Source organism: Oncorhynchus nerka, linkage group LG22, assembly GCF_034236695.1.
Source record: "Oncorhynchus nerka isolate Pitt River linkage group LG22, Oner_Uvic_2.0, whole genome shotgun sequence".
Lineage (NCBI taxonomy): Eukaryota > Metazoa > Chordata > Actinopteri > Salmoniformes > Salmonidae > Oncorhynchus > Oncorhynchus nerka.
In genome coordinates, this window is record NC_088417.1 from 13565909 (window position 1) to 13589993 (window position 24085).

Genomic DNA, 24085 nt, shown 5'->3' on the forward strand with positions numbered 1-24085 from the left:
GTTCAGTGTGTATAATCCGTTTCAGGGTTGAATTTATGTTGCTCTAGGATTCCCATGAACTATAGTAAATGAATACATGTTCAAAGACCCTGGAAAGACTGCAGTGAAGAAACGTTAGGTGTCCTACCCACAGGAAAGTTACATTCCATCCATAATGATCATTCATAAAACTGAGTGGCCACGTTTACATAAGACGCCGACAGCTTGACGATTGGCACTAAAACACTAAAACACAAGGAATTAGTTTGCTTGTAATGAAATACACGCTGCCTTTTTTTCTGTCTATATTAAGCTCCTTCTCCCCATAAACATATGGAAACCTCGCTCTCCTGACTCCCAAGAACCAGAATTCTATACCAAATGGGTTTCACTTACACTCTACTCTCTTTCATGCTCCATCTTTCATGTTCTCTCTCTCTCTCTCTCTCTCTCTCTCTCTCTCTTCTTTGGAGACTGTCTTCTCACACCTTTGGGTTGATAACTTGATTGACAGAATGTCAGAAGGTCACTAATTACAGATGATACAGATAATGAGGCAGCTTCGTATGTTTATTTGAAGACTGATTGACCCATAGGACGACCATGGCATGTTTGACTTGACCATGGTAACCAGCAACAATTGGAATACAATACATACTGCAGGTTTGTCATTGAACAACAACCAACTACAAAAACAACCCAGCTGCTTTTGCACAGGATAACATTGATTTGATATTTGTTTTCTACACAGATGGTTACTTGTGGTAAGGTAGTTATGCTACTTGTACCGAGATACAAGTATTGTGCTGTGAATTGTGCTAGTCAGTGTGTGGTTCTCAGTTTCCCTCAGGCAATAGCGATGGCAAAGATATAGATTCCTTAACAAGCAAGTCAAAACTGTTCTAAAAAACTAAACAATAACATATGTCTTGTTCAGAGAATTTTAAGAGACTGGCAAATATGCCAACACTGTGATTACCCACAAGCAAACAGAGATGGTCAATTATGTATTGCTATTCAAGTTTGAATTCAAACCTTCCTCTGGCAACTGACAAAAACTGTGTAAGGACATTGCAGTATAAAATACATGCTGTTGAGACAGCAACTCTCAATCAATATACTACTACAGTATCAGTAGTGACAGTGGGTGGAACAGCCACAATTATATTTCTACACATTATATAAACTATTACATCAAGTGGATGGTACAGTATCTGTACAGTCACCATTTAAAAACGGGCCCTTTTTGGTTAATGTTATCTTTTTGCTGTGAAACTCATTCTGTTGGGCGCGATGCTTCCAACCTACGCAAACAAACGCTTGACAAAATACTACTCACACACAGTCTTCACTTTTCATAGCCCACCAAAGACCATGTTCGGTTTTTTGGTCACGTATCGATAATTGCATTTGCAATGACCAGCAAGATACTCTAGATTTCAGATCCTATACAGTTTGTTGTAATAGTCATAATTGCTTGAGCCTGTTGTCAGGTGTCTTTGACCAACACCCTGCCAGTTATCCCGTGTTCATTTTGTTCAAGTAAACTCATTACACCATTCAGTAATCCACCAATCAGCAATTATCTAATCAGCAATCGTCCAATCATATGTCTGTGCTCTCCACCTCCTCATCATCCAAAACGGAGTCTGACTGAGAGATCATAAAAAGTTTATCTTTGTTTGAGTATCGCCTTGAGCCCCTGTCCTGTCGTTCCCCGGAACTGATCTCCTGTTCATTGGCTTCTCCTCCTTCCCTCTGACACTTAGCCAGAGCCTCCTCTGAGGTCACTTGGCTGAAGGCAGTCATCTCACATGACTCCCTTGACTCAAATGACTCCCCCCCTAGTTTGCCCAGTTTGATGTACCCACCGCCTCCCAGTACTTCTAGGCGAGGGCAGCTGAGTCGCCGAGAACGTTCCACTTTCCAATCGGTGGGGGTGGATGGAGTGATTCCCAGGTCGATGGACCTGGAGTATTCCGTCAGTGCACTGAGGGACAGGTGGGAGCCTGTCACTCTGTGTCCGGTGGGGGAAGAGGGGAGTAGCTGCACCTGGGAGCCCTGCGGCGCCCCCTGGAGGCTACCACTGCTCTTGTATACTTCTACCGAGTCTTGAGGCAAGAACATGGCCGTCCGCAAAGTCTCTACCTTGGCCTGAGTGGTGGTTTCTGGAACTACGTACCCCACCCGAGCCTCGTCGTCTTCCTCCCCAGAGTCGCACAGCCTCCTGCCTGCCTCTGCTTTGGCCGAGGGCCTGCGCTGGTGCTGGTTGGCCCGGTGGTTGGGATTGGTCATGGGGAGAGTGAAGGTGTTGACCGAGGAGGCCACTATTGTCTTGGTCTCCCACTGTTTGGGGATGGGAATAGGGCTGCTCTGCTGGCCGGTCCCGCTGTGTCTGGAGATAGTGTAGACTGTGTCGGTGAACGTCTGCCTCTCGAGTGACGAGACCCTTGACCTGGTCAGGGAGTGGCATCTGGAGGGGCCCCGACTGCCCTCATCCGGCGAGCCCCCTGAGGGCCAGGTTCCTTTGGCCAGCAGGGCTGCGGTATACGCAGCACTAGGGTTCCCTTCCACCCCTTTGGACTGCACATAATTCACAAAGCCATTGAGCGGCGTGTTCTCCTTAGTCCGCAAGCTGTGGATGTCGATGACTGTGGAGTAGATGTCCCTCAGGTTGATGACTTTGGTCTTCTTGTCGCGGTTCTCGTGCAGCACCGCGTTGGCGCAGATGAACAGAAAGATGCCAATGCCCATGATGAGGGGCCCGAACACCTTCAGCTTGTCTGAGTACAGGTAATTATCCAAGAACTTGGCCAGGAAGCCCATAGGAGGCTGCTCTAAACCTGTGCCGTTGGAACGATTGTTACTGACCAAATCCCTATCCATGTGAAATCCAACCTTTGCGTTGTTTGTCCAGTTGCCTGTCAGCCTTGACTCTTCCTTCTTGTCGTAAATCCTTTGGGTATGGCGCGGTGCAGGGTATAGTGGGCTCTCCCTAGGCCAGTAGCCCAGTATGGCCATGGAAATGCCCACCAGTAGGATCAGAATCCCAATGGCCGCCACTACCCCCGAGATGGAGCATAGATTCAGCTTGCCCTTGACCACCACCACCTCGTTCTTCTGCTTCTTCTTGGCTTTCCTCTTGCGCTTGTTCTCGGCGCGGCTCTTGGAGCGCAGTGAGTCCTGCCTCCTGTTGATCCGCAGCAGGCCTCCGGTGGCGATCATGGTTGGGATGCAACGGATGGACGGTCGGCTCACTCACTCATCCTGAGGCCAGAGAGAGAGAGGTGGAGGGGGAGAGATAAAGGGGGGAGGAAGAGAGGAGGGGAAGAGTGAGAGATAGGCAGGGAGAGAAAGAAGAAAGGTTTGATAATAGCTCTAGATTAACAATATCGATCATGATACTCAAGCAGTCCATAATAGTTAATGCACTGCTGAATTTGCCAGTCTTATTCAGTTGAATAGAGCTACACCTCTGCTGTGCTCTGACTAATTTAGATCATCCCAGTGAAATATGCTAAGTTCTGCTCTTTCAGGATGAAGGAGGAGGGAAACAATAAGAATCAATGCAAAGTGAAGCCTGTTTCCCAGAGGCACTTGCTCACTGGGTGACAGCTCAAGATGTGTGGGAGTGATGACATTTCTGCCACAGCACAGGGAACAGAGTAACAGAAATTCATGTGCACACACAAGTCTGGACACACACACACACACGCACACACACATGCTCTGGGGTGAATGCACCAAAATGACAAGGCGGCATGGCAGAGCAGGCGAGGTAGACATTCTGTGGCTTCACAATACACTGTTCTAAGATCAACAGGGGATATAAATACACACATCTTAAAGCCTAGCGGACTATGAAGAATGAAAACAACTGGCCATCCAACATTGCCACACCACTCCTCTTTCTAATGTAAGGGGCGAGAGAGCAGAAACGCCAGGTAGCACCGTTACTAAGCTGCATAGAGAATCATGATCACCCTATAGAAAACACTGAATACAGGAAGAAGACTGTCCCTTAAAAGTCTTCACAGTGTGTGCAGTGTACTTGCTGGCTCTTGCTATGCACAGCACATCAGGAACGGATTTGAGACTAAACCTTGGGGGACTCCTGGAGTTGAATGATTATTTCTATTTAACCTTTAACTAGGCAAGTCAGAACAAATTCTTATTTACAATGATGGCCTACCGGGGGAACAATGGGTTAACTGCCTTGTTCAGAGGCAGAACGACAGATTTTTACCTTGTCAGCTCGGGGATTCAATCCAGCAACCTTTCGGTTACTGGTCCAACACTCTAACCACTAGGCTACCTGCCGCCCCATTGGGCCGGACAAGTTTTAAAACTTTGAACTAGGTATATCGTCACTATCTATAGCGATACCAAAAACAATGCCAATACCTAAACAATGAGAGGAGGAAAATCCCCTTGAGATAAAGGCAGATAAGGAGATTAGTAAAAGCATCCAGTGACCAGCAATGTGCCTGTAAAGGTCGTCTAAAGAGTGTTGTGTTACAAGATTGAGATTCTATTGATGTTATTGTACAATGAGTGATGATGGTACACATACGGCGAGCTAATGCACCACCTTGAAGCAGCCAAGCAGCTCTCCATTGAAGAAGGTGACTAAAGATCTCCTCGCCTAAACCAGAGAGGAGTGAGAGAGGAGAGGACACTCAGACATGGCTGCTGCTGTCTCGGCAGACCTAGCCCATCTGACCTGGATGTGAGTCTGATACACTTTGATACAAAGAGCTTTACCATCTGTGGGAGTCGTTAAAAATATTCTCTCTGCTCTCTGACTACTCTGCTGACTACTCGGAAGAGCCAGTCGAAGCATGATTCTCCACAACACTGGCACATCTACCACCCCAGGAGGGCATATTCTGATACATAGTCCAAGACCTAAATCTTGACCACAAATGTTAATTGAGATGCATGGAGATTGGTGCGCAGTGCACTTACCAGCTGGAGCGAGTGACTCTCTCATGGCGTGAAACAGACAGTAGCCTCATATTTACTCAACAGCGACCCCTAGTGTTGAGCTGAGTGCAACTGTATATCCCGACCACGGCACCACTCTTAAGGATGTTGCGCTGCTTGCTTAGCAAGTACCGCTTCCTCCTGATTCGGCTCACACGAGGCTCAAACCCAGGACCTCTGCCTTGCTAGCACAGGTGACCGCCCTCCTGAAGCATCTCACCAGTCGGCGCCATGCGAAAAGCTAGCTATACGCTGGCGCAAGTGGGGACACTTCCGGCTGAGGAGTAAGTTCCACACATCCCCAATGTGTTACATACCCACTTCCCTCTGCTCCCAGGTGTTTCGTTAGCTCACAGACACAGCTGATTATTGATGGCTACCAGTTATGACATTGGAACAATGGCTTCAGTGTAACTAATGATCAATAGTCCACGAAAAAACAAACCAAGATATAAGGGTTCAATAAATCAATCACAAATAAATAATTCAATTGTGCAATACACCCTGCATGTGCAACACAAAATATTTTTGATTGCTCATCCTCTATCATAAAATTATTATCTTACAAAAAATTGTGAGAGAAATAAAAACACACCACATCCCTGACATATGATCATTTGGTAAAGTGTACCTTAATAATAAAGACTTAAGAGGAAACAGCTCTTTAGAGGGCTAATAAAAAAACAAGCTCCTGGGTGAAAACTAAGCCTATTTTAATACTCCCCTGGCTGGCAAACAGACGGAGCAGAAAGAAGCACCTGGTGTCAGAGATAATTCAAAGAGACAAGCCAAATGGCTGCTGGGCCCACAGGAGCACTTTCAGGACTGTACCCTTGCACGCGGCATCCACCCAGCTGAGACTGCTACACACAGCTAGCATAGCGACTAGTGGATGGAGGAGATAAGAAGCTAGCTGGTAGCTAACAATTTCAGGCAGGCACAAGTGTTTGTGTTGGCCTTTTTGCATTAACCCTTGATCATAGAAGGTCAGTCCAATTAAAAATGGCTAGCTGTGTGTAGGCTAGCTCATTTAGCTTCATATGATCGCTTCAATGTCAGCATTGGGGGGAAAAACAGCTTTTTTTCTCGCAACTCACTGACAGCTCACAAATGATGAGGACAAGGAACTGTCCAGTGAGTTTGATCAGATTGGCGCCATTACCGGTGAATGGCAGTAATATTTAAATCCATTTTGTTTTATGCGTAGCTTGCAAGTGTAGAGCACACAGGAGGGGGGGGGGGTAAGCCATAAAATGTAAATATCCATCAATCCTAAATCAGCAGGGAGAGAGAGAGAACAGACAGTGCTGACATTTGGCCGGTGACATTTGGCCAGGAATAGCCTCCTAGTTATATATTACAGCTATAATTCTTCATTTGTGATGACAAATGTACTGTCCAGTTGCAGGTCTAATTAAACCATTGTTGCCTGAGCATTTCTCTCACTTAGACTAATGAATGGACTGCATAAAGGCATAGGCCTACATCTTACAATAGGGAAAATATACAGTAAGGTTGAAGGCATGCTTTGTTCATTGTAGGGGGGTATGTGTGTGAGCCACTATTGCCTGGTCCCTAGGGGTGTAGCTAAAGCAGTGTGATCAAGCTGGGTATTGTGTCAATCCATTAACTAATGTACTGTAACCCTTCACCACATTCACATCACCAGTTATTTTCTGCTCTTGCTCTTTCACGTCACAATAACCCTCAGTAAATCCTATTTCATACCACAGGATAATTCAGTCTTGACCATAATGTCAAGCGCATTATTGAGGGCGGGTGTGGATGGCAGCCTCTGCAAAATGCCAAGTGGAATCCAAGGCAACCCCAGATGAACGCCCACAGCTAGCTGAAATGGATTTGTCTCGGCCAGAATCATTGGCTATTGATGGATCACCGTGTTATATGAATTATAGTACAGTTTTACTCCTGGCAATATATTTCTTCTCTGATATCCAACTGAATTGCTGTCTGCTTCAAAGAAAAATGACAAGTATTTCTCCTCTTTTGTTGAAGGATGCTAGATGGTGTAAAGAACATGGGTTCTCTGTCAGGAGGAAGAAGAATGTCCAGTAGCGATTTGCTTTTTTACAGGGCATCGTTGCCATTTTTAATTATCACTGGCAGTGGCCAATCATTAGAGAGAGCATGAAGTAGCAATCAATTACGTATATACTTGTTAACGCAGTTAGAGTTGCCAACTTTGAGCTAAATAAAAGCTACAAAACAAGTCAACCAATTTTTTCTGGGATGTAATTAAACCTGCATTGTGGAAAGTAACATAGCTTTATTTTATGTTAAAACCCCTATTTCAAATAAGACATTACGTGCATTGTGTTTTTCATGGAGTGTGCCTTCTGCAGTGGGGGTTTGATTGAAATTCAAACTAAAACTGGTGTGACTAAAAAGATACATCATGTCAGTTAAATTAAGAACCATGCAAGAAAATATCAACACAACCCCTGACTCCTGATTAAATATATTGTACATTTACCAAAGAAATAATTGGACATGCACTGTGGGCAGCAAAATGTATTGAGGAACCGAAGCATAACAGGGTTGTATTGTCATCCTCCTGTGAAGTCGATAAGGCATTTATGGATAGTTTATGGATCGATGAATTAACCTTTGAACTGTAAGCTGACATGTAACCTCAGTGTCACACGCACTCTCTCACTCACTCACTCACTCACTCACTCACTCACTCACTCACTCACTCACTCACTCACTCACTCACTCACTCACTCACTCACTCACTCACTCACTCACTCACTCACTCACTCACTCACTCACTCACTCACACACACACACACACACACACACACACACACACACACACACACACACACACACACACACACACACACACACACACACACACACACACACACACACACACACACACACACACACACACACACACACGAGGGACCTATTCTATGCTTAATGTAAAATAAGAGAGTAGATAACCGTTGATTCCTGCCGTACGGCGGCCTGGCTTCACACACATTCTCAGGGCTATAGAGGCACACTGAGGCAGTAGTAACCATTGGATACATCTGTCCATCATAAACCTTGAATGACTCTATAACAACGGCATCATAACTTGATCTCTCCTCTGTTCTCCCAGGACTGGTACATAAGCATGGTGAAATAGTACATACACATGATGATCTCAGTACTAGTACATACACATGATGATCTCAGTACTAGTACATACACATGATGATCTCAGTACTAGTACATACACATGATGATCTCAGTACTAGTACATACACATGATGATCTCAGTACTAGTACATACACATGATGATCTCAGTACTAGTACATACACATGATGATCTCAGTACTAGTACATACACATGATGATCTCAGTACTAGTACATACACATGAAGATCTCAGTACTAGTACATACACATGATGATCTCAGTACTAGTACATACACATGAAGATCTCAGAAATGGTACATACACATGAAGATCTCAGTACTAGTACATACACATGATGATCTCAGTACTAGTACATACACATGATGATCTCAGTACTAGTACATACACATGAATATCTCAGTACTAGTACATACACATGATGATCTCAGAAATGGCCACTGAAGTGTTGAAATGAATGATCAGCGCCGGCGTGGACTCACTTAGGCTGTGGTAGATTTCAATGACTCAGGGAAAGTTAACAGGCTAAAAGTAACAATGACATTCTGGTGATGTGGCAATAGCAACGAGGTGCAATTGAGTTGCTCCTTTGATTCTGCCGACCTCCTGGGCACATTCTCTACCTGTCTCTCCAGCACACCTTAGGAGCCTTCAACATATTTTTATATATATATCTATATACACTACCGTTCAAAAGTTTGGGGTCACTTAGAAATGTCCTTGTTTTCCATGAAATTAGTTGCAAAAGGAATAGGAAATATAGTCAAGATGTTGACAAGGTTATAAACAATGATTTTTAATTTAAATAATAATTGTGTCCTTCAAACTTTGCTTTTGTCAAAGAATCCTCCATTTGCAGCAATTACAGCCTTGCAGACCTTTGTCATTCTAGTTGTCAATTTGTTGAGGTAATCTGAAGAGATTTCACCCCATGCTTCCTGAAGCACCTCCCACAAGATGGATCGGCATGATGGGCACTTCTTACATACCATACAGTCAAGCTGCTCCCACAACAGCCAAATAGGGTTAAGATCCGGTGATTGTGCTGGCCACTCCATTATAGACAGAATACCAGCTGACTGCTTCTTCCCTAAATAGTTCTTGCATAGTTTGGAGCTGTGCTTTGGGTCATTGTCCTGTTGTATGAGGAAATTGGCTCCAATTCAGCGCTGTCCAAGGGGTATGGCATGGTGTTGCAAATAGGAGTGATAATCTTCCTTCTTCAAGATCCCTTTTACCCTGTACAAATCTCAAACTATACCATCACCAAAGCACCCCCAGACCATCACATTGCCTCCACCAGGCTTGACAGATGGTGTCAAGCATTGCTCCAGCATCTTTTCATTTTTTCTGCATCTCACGAATGTTCTTTGTGATCCGAACACCTCATACTTAGATTAGTCTGTCCATAACACTTTTTTCCAATCTTCCTCTGTCCAGTGTCTGTGTTATTTTGCCCATCTTAATCTTTTCTCTTTATTGGCCAGTGATATATGGCTTTTTCTTTGCAACTCTGCCTAGAAGGCCAGCATCCCGGAGTTGCCTCTTCACTGTTGAAGTTGAGACTGGTGTTTTGCGGGTACTATTTAATGAAGCTGCCAGTTGAGGACATGTGAGGCGTCTGTTTCTCAAACTAGACACTCTAATGTACTTGTCCTCTTGCTCAGTTGTGCACCGAGGCCTCCCACTCCTCTTTCTATTCTGGTTAGAGACAGTTTGCGCTAATCTGTGAAGGGAGTAGTACACAGTGTTGTACAAGATCTTCAGTTTCTTGGCAATTTCTCGCATTGGAATAGCCATCATTTCTCGGAACATAAATAGACTGACGAGTTTCAGAAGAAAGTGCTTTTGTTTCTGGCCATTTTGAGCCTGTAATCGAACACATAAATGCTGATGCTCCAGATACTCAACTCGTCTAAAGAAGGACAGTTTTATTGCTTCTTCAATCAGAAAACCGTTTTCAGCTGTGCTAACATAATTGCAAAAGGATTTTCTAATAATCAATTATCCTTTTAAAATTATAAACTTGGATTACCTAACACAACATGCCATTGGAACACAGGAGTGATGGTTGCTGATAATGGGCCTCTGTACGCCTATGTAGATTTTCCATTAACAAATGTGCCATTTCCAGCTACAATAGTCATTTACAACATTAAGAATGTCTACATGGTATTTCTGATCAATTTGATGTTATTTTAATGGACCAAAAAATTGCTTTTCTTTAAAAAAAAAAAAGACATTTCTAAGTGACCCCAAACTTTTGAACAGTAGTGTGTGTATATACAGTATGTACAGTTTATTTAAGGCTATTTATACCCACCTCTAAACTCCTCTTCACAGATAGACATAACCACCCCTAAACTCCTCTTCACAGATAGACATAACCACCAACACACCTCTTATCCTCCATCTCTTCATAAATAGCAACATACCTCGACAGCCCTCAGCTTTTCTACTGCAGTATATTGGTCTTTCTACCATGTCTCCTCAATAGAGTTGGATACAGTAGATGTATCACTATGGTATCATCCCCCTCTGACGAACACAGAGACTACTGTACTGTGCCCTCAAACTAATTCTATGAACATCCTTCTCCATTTGGTGCCGTGCGTCAGGGTCACAATAGGTCCACAGCTCTATCCATCCTCATAGTGGTGAAGTATCAAGCTCTATCAGACTAGAAACCTCTCAACACTCCATATTTCGGTTCCTGGACTCTGCTTGTCTGTTGGTGGTTCAAATCCCGGATCTCCTGTGTGCCAGAAAAGCACATTTGCCAGCTAATGTCTGACCCAGAGCAACTCTTCAGGTCTAAGGAAAGCTAAGGTCACCAAACCACCTCTGTTACAGGAGCATGCTGAAACATGCCCTGGGGTTCTACAGGAGTCATTGTGATGGGGAGGTGAAGTGTCACAACCTGTGTTGTAGAATAGGAAGAAACCTGTTTCTCTGAATTCTTTATCTGTGTATGTGCTTTCTGTTTATCTGAGGGATGTTCAACATGCTTTTACTTATGATCCCTAAGGCAATGACCAAACACAATTGCCTATCTTATCAGAATTCTATTTACCATACAATTAGGAGAACATTTGATAACCATGCATTGACATTGCACCAATTTATAACTATTTAGCAGGTTATAGAATCATAAGATTTCAATGTCAGCTGTTTTCCAAACATAATCCTAATATTCTTGTTTATGTTCAAAAGGCAATTTCAACAGACAACTGAAGCACATTTGAATAATTGATTACATAATCAGCGTTATAATGACGAGTTTAGTGCAGGGGAAGTACTGCAGGGGCTCCATGGCCAGATAAAAAATGATAATTTACATGAATATTACTAACAGATTAAACAACTATTGACAAAGGGAGTGTTTAATAAGTTTAAAGTGTGGAATACAATGTACTATTATGTTGTTAACCCTGGGCAACATGGGTCTGGAAGGTTCACAGGGATATTACTGTAATCCAGCAATTATACATTTTCGTAGTTCAAAGCTATCCCCAAAAATGTTTTTTTTTTTAAATGCACTGTAATTTAAGCTTAAAAACTGCAACGTTTTCTCTCTGCCTCATTGCAAAATGTGTAGAATTGAAGGATATTAGCTTTAAAGCTGCAAAAACAACCATCTCTGCTCCATGACAAAATGTGTAGAATTGAAGGATATTAGCTTTAATGCTACAAAAACAACAATCTCTGCTCCATGACAAAATGTGTAGAATTGAAGGATATTAGCTTTAATGCTACAAAAACAACCATCTCTGCTCCATGCTACAAAAACAACCATCTCTGCTCCATGACAAAATGTGTAGAATTGAAGGATATTAGCTTTAAAGCTGCAAAAACAACCATCTCTGCTCCATGACAAAATGTGTAGAATTGAAGGATATTAGCTTTAATGCTACAAAAACAACAATCTCTGCTCCATGACAAAATGTGTAGAATTGAAGGATATTAGCTTAAACTGCTAAATGTTCTCTCCAATGCTAAGAGGTGACCTTTTAAATATTCTTTCCCCGGGTCTGACACTTGGTTCGTCCAGCCACTGCATATATCATAGTAAAACTATATATATTTTTTATTGCACTCGAGTTGTGTTGGAATTATGAGGGGTACTTTATGAATTTGCTATCAAAGGGGTCCCAGAACAATTTTGGGGAGAGAAGCCCTGGTTTAGCACACTCAGTTGGTAACTGATCTACAAATTGCTGTTAACAAAAGTGAGGTTTCTGATTATGTGAATGCCCCCTCTTACCTTTCAACTGCCTTCAGTCACAATGTATAGTGAACCATTAAACCCTGCTAAACCTTCACCGCCCCCCCTCCCCCCGCACGCACGCGCGCGCGCACACACACAGAGAGCGACACAGAGGCAGGCACACAGACACAGATGATGATAACAGTTTCAGTTAAGAGGAACACTCGGGTGCCCATGGCAAGGCATATCTATGACCACGCCACAGAAACAGACTGATGAGAAATGCACCTATTGTGCCATTAAACGATGTTCACTTGATGCTGAATAGGAATTTAAATGTAAACTAAACACAGAACAGACATGTCTACTGTAGCAGAATTAAGATTTAAAAACTATTCAGTAGCCTACATAAAAAATGTCGAGGACAGTTATTTAGGCTCGTCGATTTCTGAGTAGGCTATGCAATAATAACAGATGCGCAATGGCCAGTGTTTTTACTGTCTCCACATCTAAACGCATGACGTGTGTCAATTATTCATTCATCTAGTCCATGGACAGGCAACTGAGTATTCATAAGTGCAGTTGATTAATGTTTAGTAGGCTATTCAAGGATATGATAACATTACAGGTATTGATAGACATGTATGAATGGTCAGATATTGATATGATGCATTAGGTCCAATGCATAGATAACCCCACCACCACCACAGAACAGGAGCAATTAAATAATGTTCAATTTATGCGGTCGTGACAGGAGCCATCTACAGTATAACGCATAAACAAGCACAGTGAAATTCCATGAAATTCAGATGAGACGCTTATTCTAGCACTAGTTCTTCAATATCATATCAAAACACCTATAACGAAAAGCTTACCATAGAAGACAGGCAAAAACAACCACATCTTAAACACTAAAATAAAGTTTAGATTCCTGGGCGCGGATATCTCATGTCGTAAAAGGAAACTCTGTTCATTCCATGTAATTCCATTTTGGCAAAGGTTTAGCGATCTTCAGCAAGGACAACCGGTCACAGTCACTAGGCGCTGTAGTTTTCATCGAGGCTCAAGCTTTTCCAAGTCATCCTCCATCTGGGTGAAAAGCGTATCCCTTTTATTCGGCGTACTCGCGCTCCTCTCCAGGGAGTGTCTTTCCAGCGAGCAGCGCGCCGAGTTTCTAACGGAGAGTTTTGAGCTTGCAAGGCAGTGGGTGAGATTGCTGATGTTTCTCTGATTCTTGGGTGTTGTTGCTATGCTACCACCACAGCAGTCATCGACTGAAATTTCTGCAGGATTTTAATAATTGTGTTCTTAACTATCCTCTCGTTAACATAAAGTCCCCATCCATGGTTGGATGTGCAGGTGCGCTGAAAGCGAAGACCAGTCGTGCTGTGCTGCGGTCAGAGCGCGTATGGTGAGATCTTTCCAACGTTTTCGGCTAGAAGTAGGACCAGTGGACTATTGTTAGTGACGCCAACTAAGATGCGCAAGGCACCTGGAGCCTTTTAGAAACATAATCTATCCAGAAACATAATCTATCCAGAGCCTTCTATATCTGCCGCATCACATATGCTTCCAAAAATCCTGCAAAAAAACATACCTGTAAATTGCGCACCTTATTTATGCCAAGATACAACGGTAATTATTTTCTGCCATTGAATCTGATCCCACTGGTCACACACTGGTTCAATCAATGAAATGACGTTGAACCAACGTGGAATAGACGTTGAATTGACGTCTGTGCCCAGTGGGGTAGGTCTAACTGTCCATCAAAATGTTAAAATGAAAAATGATGTTTATATGGGAAGAATGGCTAGGTTAGTGGCTTACCAATAACAGAGACCAAACAGAAATGTGCATTGTACATACAGTATAGTATATCTTCTCATTCCCAAACAGATTCTGGGGATGAGGAGTACACATTTTGATCCAACATAATCTCACACTCAATTCGTGCAAATATGTACAAAAAGTATAAAAGCAGATTTAATGTGTTTTTGTGGATATTTTCTCTGCAGGTGGAGAAAGTATCTTACTGAATGAACAATTGCACCTGAGTTGTTAGGCTATGTATCAGTAATGAGTATTTCCCAGCACCATGCCTTGCCTACCTACAACATGCACTATGATTTTGATGAATTCATTCTGTAATTATGTGATGTAGCATATATCTTAAAGAAATGCATCCATCAAATGCATATGATATATATTTAAAAACATTTACAGGAACATTGACTTCATATGTTGCCTTCTATAAACGGGTTTGCTGACAACGTCAGGAACATGATGCACACGCAACAATGTGGCCAGAATGTGTGCATTCTGCCTTCAGAACAGTGCCTTCAGTCAGTAAGTATTCAACCTCTTTGTTATGGCAAGCCTAAATAAGTTCACAGTAAAAATGTGCTTAACAAGTGTTGAACATGATTTTTGAATTCCTACCTCAGCTCTGTACCCCACACATATCATGATCTATAAGATCTCTCAGTTGAGCAGGGAATTTCAAACACATTCAACCACAAAGACCAGAGAAGTTTTCCAATGCCTTGCAAAGAGGGGCACCTATTGGTAGATGGGGGGAAAAAACAGACATTAAATATCCCTTTAGCATGGTGAAGTTATTCATTACACACAAAACTTGTGACAAAGCAATTCACTTTTTGTCCTGAATACAAAGTGTTATGTTTGGGGCAAATCCAATACAACACATTACTGAGTACCACTCTCCATATTTTCAAGCATCCAGAAGCTAACCAGTTTACTGGCTAACGTTAGTATTCAGCTAACCACGGTTTGTGGTCATCAGCTATCCCTTAGCTCGAAAAGTTATCGCCAGACCTATTTTTCTCTCCATATCCCCGGATTTCAACCGCAAGCTCTGGACATTTACACCTGGATCTCGCAGCTAGCTAGCTTCTATCCATGTGACTATTGGCTTACGTCGGTCCCGGAGCAAACATCAATTATTCTGGAGCTAGCCAGCTGAAGAGTTCCATCAGCCACTCCTGGGCTACAATCACCTATCCGGACCCGTTTTACTGCCGATGCGGAGCCCCACCGGGCCTTCACGACTGGACAACCGACGTTATCTGCCCAAGGGAGTTATCCAACTGGCCCCTCCGTCGCGACGTTACCTGAACGCCCATCTGCAGCCCGCTAATCGTTAGCTGTTTTATTGGCTGCTATCTGAATAGGTCTATCGGACAATCTTTCTTGGGTCACTATAACTATATCTATTTTGCCATTTGGATTGATCCCCTCTACCACACGGAACCCCACTAATCTACCGACGGAAACGCACGAGGTGGCTAAACACAGATCTCCAGCCTATGCTAGCTTGCTACCGATGGCCCGGCTAGCTGTCTGAATCGCCGTGACCCCAACCAACCTCACTACTCACTGGACCCTTATGATCACTCGACTAAGCATGCCTCTCCTTAATGTCAATATGCCTTGTCCATTGCTGTTCTGGTTAGTATTTATGGGCTTATTTCACTGTAGAGCCTCTAGCCCTGCTCATTATACCTTATCCAACCTTTCAGTTCCACCACCCACACATGCGATGACATCACCTGGTTTCAATGATGTTTCTAGAGACAATATCTCTCTCATCATCACTCAATACCTAGGCTTACCTCCACTGTATTCACATCCTACCACACCTTTGTCTGTACATTATACCTTGAAGCTATTTCATCGCCCCCAGAAACCTCCTTTACTCTCTGTTCCGGACGTTATAGACGACCAATTCTCATAGCTTTTAGCCGTACCATTATCCTACTCCACCTCTGTTCCTCTGGTGATGTAGAGGTGAATCCAGGCCCTGCAGTGCCTAGCTCCACTCCTATTCCACAGGAGCTCTCTTTTGATGACTTCTGTAACCGTAATAGCCTTGGTTTCATGCATGTTAACATTAGAAGCCTCCTTCCTAAGTTTGTTTTATTCACTGCTTTAGCACACTCTGCCAACCCGGATCTTCTAGCCGTGTCTGAATCCTGGCTTAGGAAGACCACCAGAAATTCTGAAATGTCCATCCCTAACTACAACATTTTCAGACAAGATAGAACGGCCAAAGGGGGCGGTGGTGCAATCTACTGTAAAGATAGCCTGCAGAGTTCTGTCCTACTATCCAGGTCTGTACCCAAACAATTTGTACTACTACTTTTAAAAACCCACCTCTCCAAAAACAAGTCTCTCACCGTTGCCGCCTGCTATAGACCACCCTCTGCCCCCAGCTGTGCTCTGGAGACAATATGTGAACTGATTGCCCCCCATCTATCTTCAGAGCTCATGCTGCTAGGCGACCTAAACTGGAACATGCTTAACGCCCCAGCCATCCTACAATCTAAGCTTGATGCCCTCAATCTCACACAAATTATCAATGAACCTACCAGGTACCAACCCAAAGCCATAAACACGGGCACCCTCATAGATATCATCCTAACCAACTTGCCCTCTAAATACACCTCTGCTGTTTTCAACCAAGATCTCAGCGATCACTGCCTCATTGCCTGCATCTGTAATGGGTCAGCGGTCAAACGACCTCCACTCATCACTGTCAAACACTCCCTGAAACACTTCAGCGAGCAGGCCTTTCTAATCGACCTGGCCCGGGTATCCTGGAAGGATATTGATCTCATCCCGTCAGTAGAGGATGCCTGGTTATTTATTAAATGCCTTCCTCGCCATCTTAAATAAGCATGCCCCATTCAAGAAATTTAGAAACAGGAACAGATATAGCACTTGGTTCTCTCCAGACCTGACTGCCCTTAACTAACACAAAAACATCCTATGGCATTCTGCATTAGCATCGAACAGCCCCGTGATATGCAACTTTTCAGGGAAGCTAGAAACCAATATACACAGGCAGTTAGAAAAGCCAAGGCTAGCTTTTTCAAGCAGAAATTTGCTTCCTGCAACACAAACTCAAAAAGGTTCTGGGACACTGTAAAGTCCATGGAGAATAAGAACACCTCCTTCCAGCTGCCCACTGCACTGTGGATAGGAAACACTGTCATCACCGATAAATCAACTATAATTGAGAATTTCAATAAGCATTTTTCTACGGCTGGCCATGCTTTCCACCTGGCTACCCCTATACTCGCCCAAGCCTTCCCCATTTCTCCTCCTCCCAAATCCAGTCAGCTGATGTTCTGAAAGAGATGCAAAATCTGGTCCCCTACAAATCAGCCGGGCTAGACAATCTGGACACTTTCTTTCTAAAATGATCTGCAGAAATTGTTGCAACCCCTATTACTAGCCTGTTCAACCTCTCTTTCGTGTCGTCTGAGATTCCCAAAGATTGGAAAGCAGCTGCGGTCATCCCCCTCTTCAAAGGGGGGGACACTCTTGACCCAAACTGCTACATACCTATATCTATCCTTCCCTGCCTTTCCAAGGTCTGCGAAAGCCAAGTCAACAAACAGATTACCGACCATTTCGAATCCCACCATTTCTTATCCGCTATGCAATCTGGTTTCAGAGCTGGTCAGGGGTGCACCTCGGCCACGCTCAAGGTCCTAAACAATATCTTAACCGCCATCGATAAGAAACAATACTGTGCAGCCGTATTCATTGACCTGGCCAAGGCTTTCGACACTGTCAATCACCACATCTTCATCGGCAGACTCAATAGCCTTGGTTTCTAAAATGATTGCCTAACCTGGGTCACCAACTACTTCTCTGATAGAGTTCAGTGTGTCAAATCGGAGGGCCTGTTGTCCGGTTCTCTGGCAGTCTCTATGGAGGTGCCACAGGGTTCAAATCTTGGACCGACTCTCTTCTCTGTATACATCAATGATGTCGCTCTTGCTGCTGGTGAGTCTCTGATCGACCTCTACGCAGACGACACCATTCTGTATACTTTCTGGCCCTTCTTTGGACACTGTGTTAACAACCCTCCAGGCAAGCTTCAATGGCATACAACTCTCCTTCCGTGGCCTCCAATTGCTCTTAAATACAAGTACATCTAAATGCATGCTCTTCAACCGATCGCTGCCTGCACATGCCCGCCCGTCCAGCATCACTACTCTGGACGTTCTGACTTAGAATACAAATACCTAGGTGTCTGGTTAGACTGTAAACTCTCCTTCCAGGCTCATATCAAACATCTCCAATCCAAAGTTAAATCTAGAATTGGCTTCCTATTTCGCAACAAAGCATCCTTCACTCATGATGCCAAACATGCCCTCGTAAAACTGACCATCCTACCGATCCTCGACTTCGGCGATGTCATTTACAAAATAGCCTCCAATACCCTACTCAATAAATTGGATGCAGTCTATCACAGTGCCATCCGTTTTGTCACCAAAGCCCCTTATACTACCCACCACTGCGACCTGTACGCTCTCGTTGGCTGGCCCTCGCTTCATACTCGTCGCGAAACCCACTGGCTCCAGGTCATCTACAAGACCCTGCTAGGTAAAGTCCCCCCTTATCTCAGCTCGCTGGTCACCATAGCAGCACCCACCTGTAGCACTCGCTCCAGCAGGTATATCTCTCTGGTCACCCCCAAAGCCAAATCGTCCTTTGGCCGCCTCTCCTTCCAGTTCTCTGCTGCCAATGACTGGAACGAACTACAAAAATCTCTGTAACTGGAAACACTGCCTCACTAGCTTTAAGCACCAGCTGTCAGAGCAGCTCACAGATTACTGCACCTGTACATCGCCCATCTATAATTTAGCCCAAACAACTACCTCTTCCCCTACTGTATTTATTAATTTATTTTGCTCCTTTTATTTTGCTCCATTATTTCTATCTCTACTTTGCACATTCTTCCACTGCAAATCTACCATTCCAGTGTTTTACTTGCTATATTGTATTTACTTCGCCACCATGGCCTTTTTTTTGCCTTTACCTCCCTTATCTCACCTCATTTGCTCACATTGTATATAGACTTGTTTATACTGTATTATTGACTGTATGTTTGTTTTACTCCATGTGTAAGTCTGTGTTGTTGTGTGTCGAACTGCTTTGCTTTATCTTGGCCAGGTCGCAATTGTAAATGAGAACTTGTTCTCAACTAGCCTACCTGTTTAAATAAAGATTAAATAACTAAAATAAAAATTATTTTGTTAATGTTGAGAACCCAGTTCTTCTCCAAGCACCATTATATAAAAAAGCACTCCATCAGATCAACGTATAGGCAACATATCTATGTAAATTGCGATGAGTGCAGCTAACTTCAAAGCAATTGATCAGGTAAAATTCATAACAGTGTATGGTCAAATGGGGCAGCTGATATCTACTATACATAGATGATTGACTATTGGAGATGCATTACAATATCCATAGTTAAGACCTAATTGGGTAGGATGGAAATGGGTCTCCCATATCAACATCATATTAACACATTTGAAGTGGGGTCTCTCAATAGAATACATTTTTAAATCCATATTGATGCTTGTAGCCTATACTACTACACTTAACATGTTATCCACTGTGTGATAAAACATACAGCACCTACAGCGAAATCATTTTAAATTCATCTCCGCATAGCAGCAAGCCAGCAAATTTTGCAGATAAGCTTGGATTCAAAGATAAAGCAGTTTGCTGCTAACAAGGCCCATCGTGTTGAACCAGCCACTCGTGCTGAGAAAGCCCCATGTGTGCCTGGAAAGATCTTTAATAAGGAGGAAACCTCCTCTACCTTTGATGTGAGCAGCTTCTGATGCAGCTTATATAGTGAGTGTACAAAACATTATGAACACCTGCTCTTTCCATGACAAACTGACCAGGTGAATCCAGGTGAAAGCTATTATCCCTTATTGATGTGACTTGTTAAATCCACTTAAAATCAGTGTAGGTGAAGGGGAGGAGACAGGTTAAATAGAGACATGGATTGTGTATGTGTTGCCATTCAGAGGGTGAATGGGAAAGATAAAATATTGAAGTGCCTTTGAACAGGGTATGGTAGTAGGTGCCAGGTGCACTGGTTTGTGTCAAGAACTGCAACGCTGCTGAGTTTTTCACGTTCAAACGTTTCCTGTGTGTATCAAGAATGGTAGGCCGTCATTATAAATAAGAATTTGTTCTTAACTGGTTAAATAAAATAAAATGGTTCACCACCCAAAGTACATCTAGCCAACTTGACACAACTGTGGGAAGCATTGGAGTCAACATGGGCCAACAAAAGGGGGTGCAACTTGATATTAGGAAGGCGTTCTTAATGTTTTGTTCACTGTGTATAGCCTCCGTCTGTTGGAACATACAGTACCATGAATCCCTTTCATTTTCCTGCTCCCAGCAGCCTTCAATACCTCCAAGAACATGCTTGTGTACGCACGCACACACACAGCATGGCACACACTCTCAAAGAGCATGTGTCACCACACACTATTATTTACCATGGGAGGTACGCTGTTAAAGAGGCAGAGAGAAAACCCTCTCGTCATCCATTAGTGTCACAAGACATACAATGATTTGTTTGGGGAGCTCTTCTACGGAGACAGACGCACGCACACACGCACACACGCACACACACACACACACACACACACACACACACACACACACACACACACACACACACACACACACACACAATGGGTTCCTGTCCCTGAGGAGTTTTGCCTTGCCTTTCTTTCCACTAAAGCACCTGGGTCCATCCGGTCCAAGTTAAAATGTGCTTGGTCTGATGCCTTGTGGTACTGTTTGACTGCTGTACTCAAATCCCTGGTTCTTTCCTCCACTTCCACACAACCATAGTAGAGAAGAGAGAATTAAAATGCTCTGCGACAAGAGTATCCCCATAACACTCCTAGAAAGACCTAAAGCAGCAGACCATCTGCTGATGACCAGGGCTGGAGCATTAGAGGGGTTTGCTGGCCCATAGGGAGGCTGCTGCTGTTGTTCATGTTTTAAAAACCAAGGGACTTTTGGCAGGGCACTTGTCATATTCGGATGCCATTAATGGGTTGTTAATGTGGTGTGTGTGTGTGTGTGTGTGTGTGTGTGTGTGTGTGTGTGTGTAAGAGAATGAGAAAAAGTAGAGAGGGGGGAGAGAATAAGAGGACGAGGGGGAGAGAATAAGAGGACATGAGGGGGAGAGAGAGAGTAAGAGGATGTGAGGGGGAGAGAGTGTAAGAGGACGTGAGAGGGAGAGAGAGTAAGAGGACGAGGGGGAGAGAATAAGAGAGAAAGAGGACTGGCCACCCCACATATGCTCTCTCTAATTCTCTCTTTCTTTCTCTCTCTCGGAGGACCTGAGCCCTAGGACCATGCTCCAGGACTACCTGACATGATGACTCCTTGCTGTCCCCAGTCCACCTGGCCGTGCCGCTGCTCCAGTTTCAACTGTTCTGCCTTATTATTATTGACCATGCTGGTCATTTATAAACATTTGAACATCTTGGCCACGTTCTGTTATAATCTCCACCCGGCACAGCCAGAAGAGGACTGGCCACCCCACATAGCCTGGTTCCTCTCTAGGTTTCTTCCTAGGTTTTGGCCTTTCTAGGGAGATTTTCCTAGCCACCATGCTTCTACACCTGCATTGCTTGCTGTTTGGGGTTTTAGGCTGGGTTTCTGTACAGCACTTTGAGATATCAGCTGATGTACGAAGGGCTATATAAATAAATTTGATTTGATTTGATGCGACCAAATCACTTTAAAGCTCCACCGCGAAACATGACACGCCATTAGCGTAGAGGACTCCACTTAAAGGCAGAGTGCAGTGAAAAACATGATTTGTCTGAAAAGATAATCATGATAATCATGCCCCTTTAGAGCTAGAAAAGGACGTGAGTGGGAGAGAGAGAGAGTAAGAGGACGTGAGGGGGAGAGAGAATAAGAGGACGTGAGAGGGAGAGAGAGAATAAGAGGACGTGAGGGGGAGAGAGAGTAAGAGGACGTGAGGGGGAGAGAGAGTAAGAGGACGAGAGGGGGAGAGAGAGTAAGAGGACGAGAGGGGAGAGAGAGTAAGAGGACGAGGGGGAGAGGACGAGAGTAAGAGGACGTGAGGGGAAGAGAGAGTAAGAGGACGTGAGGGGGAGAGAGAGTAAGAGGACGTGAGGGGAGAAGCGAGTAAGAGGACGAGGGGGGAGAGAGAGTAAGAGGATGAGAGGGGGAGAGAGAGAGTAAGAGGGGGGGAGAGAGAGTAAGAGGACGTGAGGGGGAGAGAGAGTGAGGGGAGAGAGAGAGTAAGAGGACGTGAGGGGGAGAGAGAGTAAGAGGACGAGGGGGAGAGAGAGTAAGAGGATGAGGGGGAGAGAGAGTAAGATGACGTGAGGGGGAGAGAGAGTAAGAGGACGAGGGGAGAGAGAGAGTAAGAGGATGTGAGGGGAGAGAGAGAAGAGGACGTGAAGAGGACGTGAGGGGGGGAGAGAGAGTAAGAGGACGTGAGGGGGAGAGAGAGAGTAAGAGGATGAGGGGGAGAGAGAGTAAGATGACGTGAGGGGGAGAGAGAGTAAGAGGACGTGAGGGGGAGAGAGAGTAAGAGGACGAGGGGGAGAGAGAGAGGATAAGAGGATGTGAGGGGGAGAGAGAGAGTAAGAGGACGTGAGGGGAGAGAGAGTAAGAGGGGGAGAGATAGAGGAGAGGGGGAGAGAGAGTAAGAGGACGTGAGGCGAGAGAGAAAGTGAGGGGGAGAGAGAGTAAGAGGACGTGAGGGGGAGAGAGAAAGTGAGGGGGGGAGAGAGAGTAAGAGGATGTGAGGGGTAAGAGGAGGGGGAGAGAGAGTAAGAGAGAGAGTAAGAGGACGTGAGGGGAGAGAGAGTGAGGGGAGAGAGAGAAAGTGAGGGGAGAGAGAGTAAGAGGACGAGGGGGAGAGAGAGTAAGAGGATGTGAGGGGAGAGAGAGTAAGAGGACGAGGGGGAGAGAGAGTAAGATGACGTGAGGGGAGAGAGAGAGTAAGAGGACGTGAGGGGGAGAGAGAGAGTAAGAGGACGTGAGGGGGAGAGAGAGTAAGAGGACCTGAGGCGAGAGAGAAAGTGAGGGGGTGAGAGAGAGTAAGAGGACGTGAGGCGAGAGAGAAAGTGAGGGGGAGAGAGAGAGTAAGAGGACGTGAGGGGAGAGAGAGAAATAAAAGGACGTGAGGGGAGAGAGAGAGTGAGGGGGAGAGAGAAAGTGAGGGGGAGAGAGAGAGTGAAGGGGAGAGAGAGAAAGTGAGGGGGAGAGAGAGCGTGAAGGGGAGAGAGAGAGTGAAGGGGAGAGAGAGAGAGTGTTCCCAGAGGCAACAACAGGGAATATTGCACTGAGCAAAATTGCACCAACAATTTCCCTATTTTACGCCCAGAGTCATTTAATTCCACTGTTATTATACCGCCAACCTTTAACCCACAGATGAAAAAAAAAAAAGTGAAAACATTTATGATCACTATAAAAACCTTCCCGTATATATTTTCTACCAGTGGTAAGAATATATACTGGATCTGCGTTCTCAGTGGTACATTAATCAAATGAACACTGCAGTAACTAGATCATTACCTGTAGTGCAGAGAGTTAAAAGGAACCTTCTAATTACAGTTTAAGTTAGTGAGACTTTGTTTCTCAAGCTACCATTTCCAGTACTGTGCAGAGCATAACTGCATCCAAACACACTTTAAGAGAGACCCATCCACAATGTCTATAAGGGTTCGTTACAATGATCACATCAATATAGATTTGATACATAGGCTAACTGCGCACTCTACATCAAGAGACAGAACATAAAAGACGGATGGTTTAGAGGATGAAGCCTGCACATGATGTGGGATGTGCTTCCATATACTCTGCTGGGTTATATCAAAACACTCCATACCAGCCATGAGC

General features: G+C 44.3%; 1 protein-coding gene across 1 annotated transcript; it reads right to left on the reverse strand.

Moving 5' to 3' along the window:
* Nucleotides 1–536: 536 nt before the first annotated feature.
* On the reverse strand, nucleotides 537–14036 carry LOC115104873 (transmembrane protein 200C-like). The gene is made up of 2 exons (XM_029626233.2): nucleotides 13216–14036; nucleotides 537–3246 (listed from the first exon to the last, which is right to left on the reverse strand). Exon 2 carries the CDS (start codon nucleotides 3202–3204, stop codon nucleotides 1585–1587), a length of 1620 nt encoding a protein of 539 aa, XP_029482093.1. The 5' UTR covers nucleotides 3205–3246; nucleotides 13216–14036; the 3' UTR covers nucleotides 537–1584.
* Between the last annotated feature and the right edge of the window lie 10049 nt (nucleotides 14037–24085).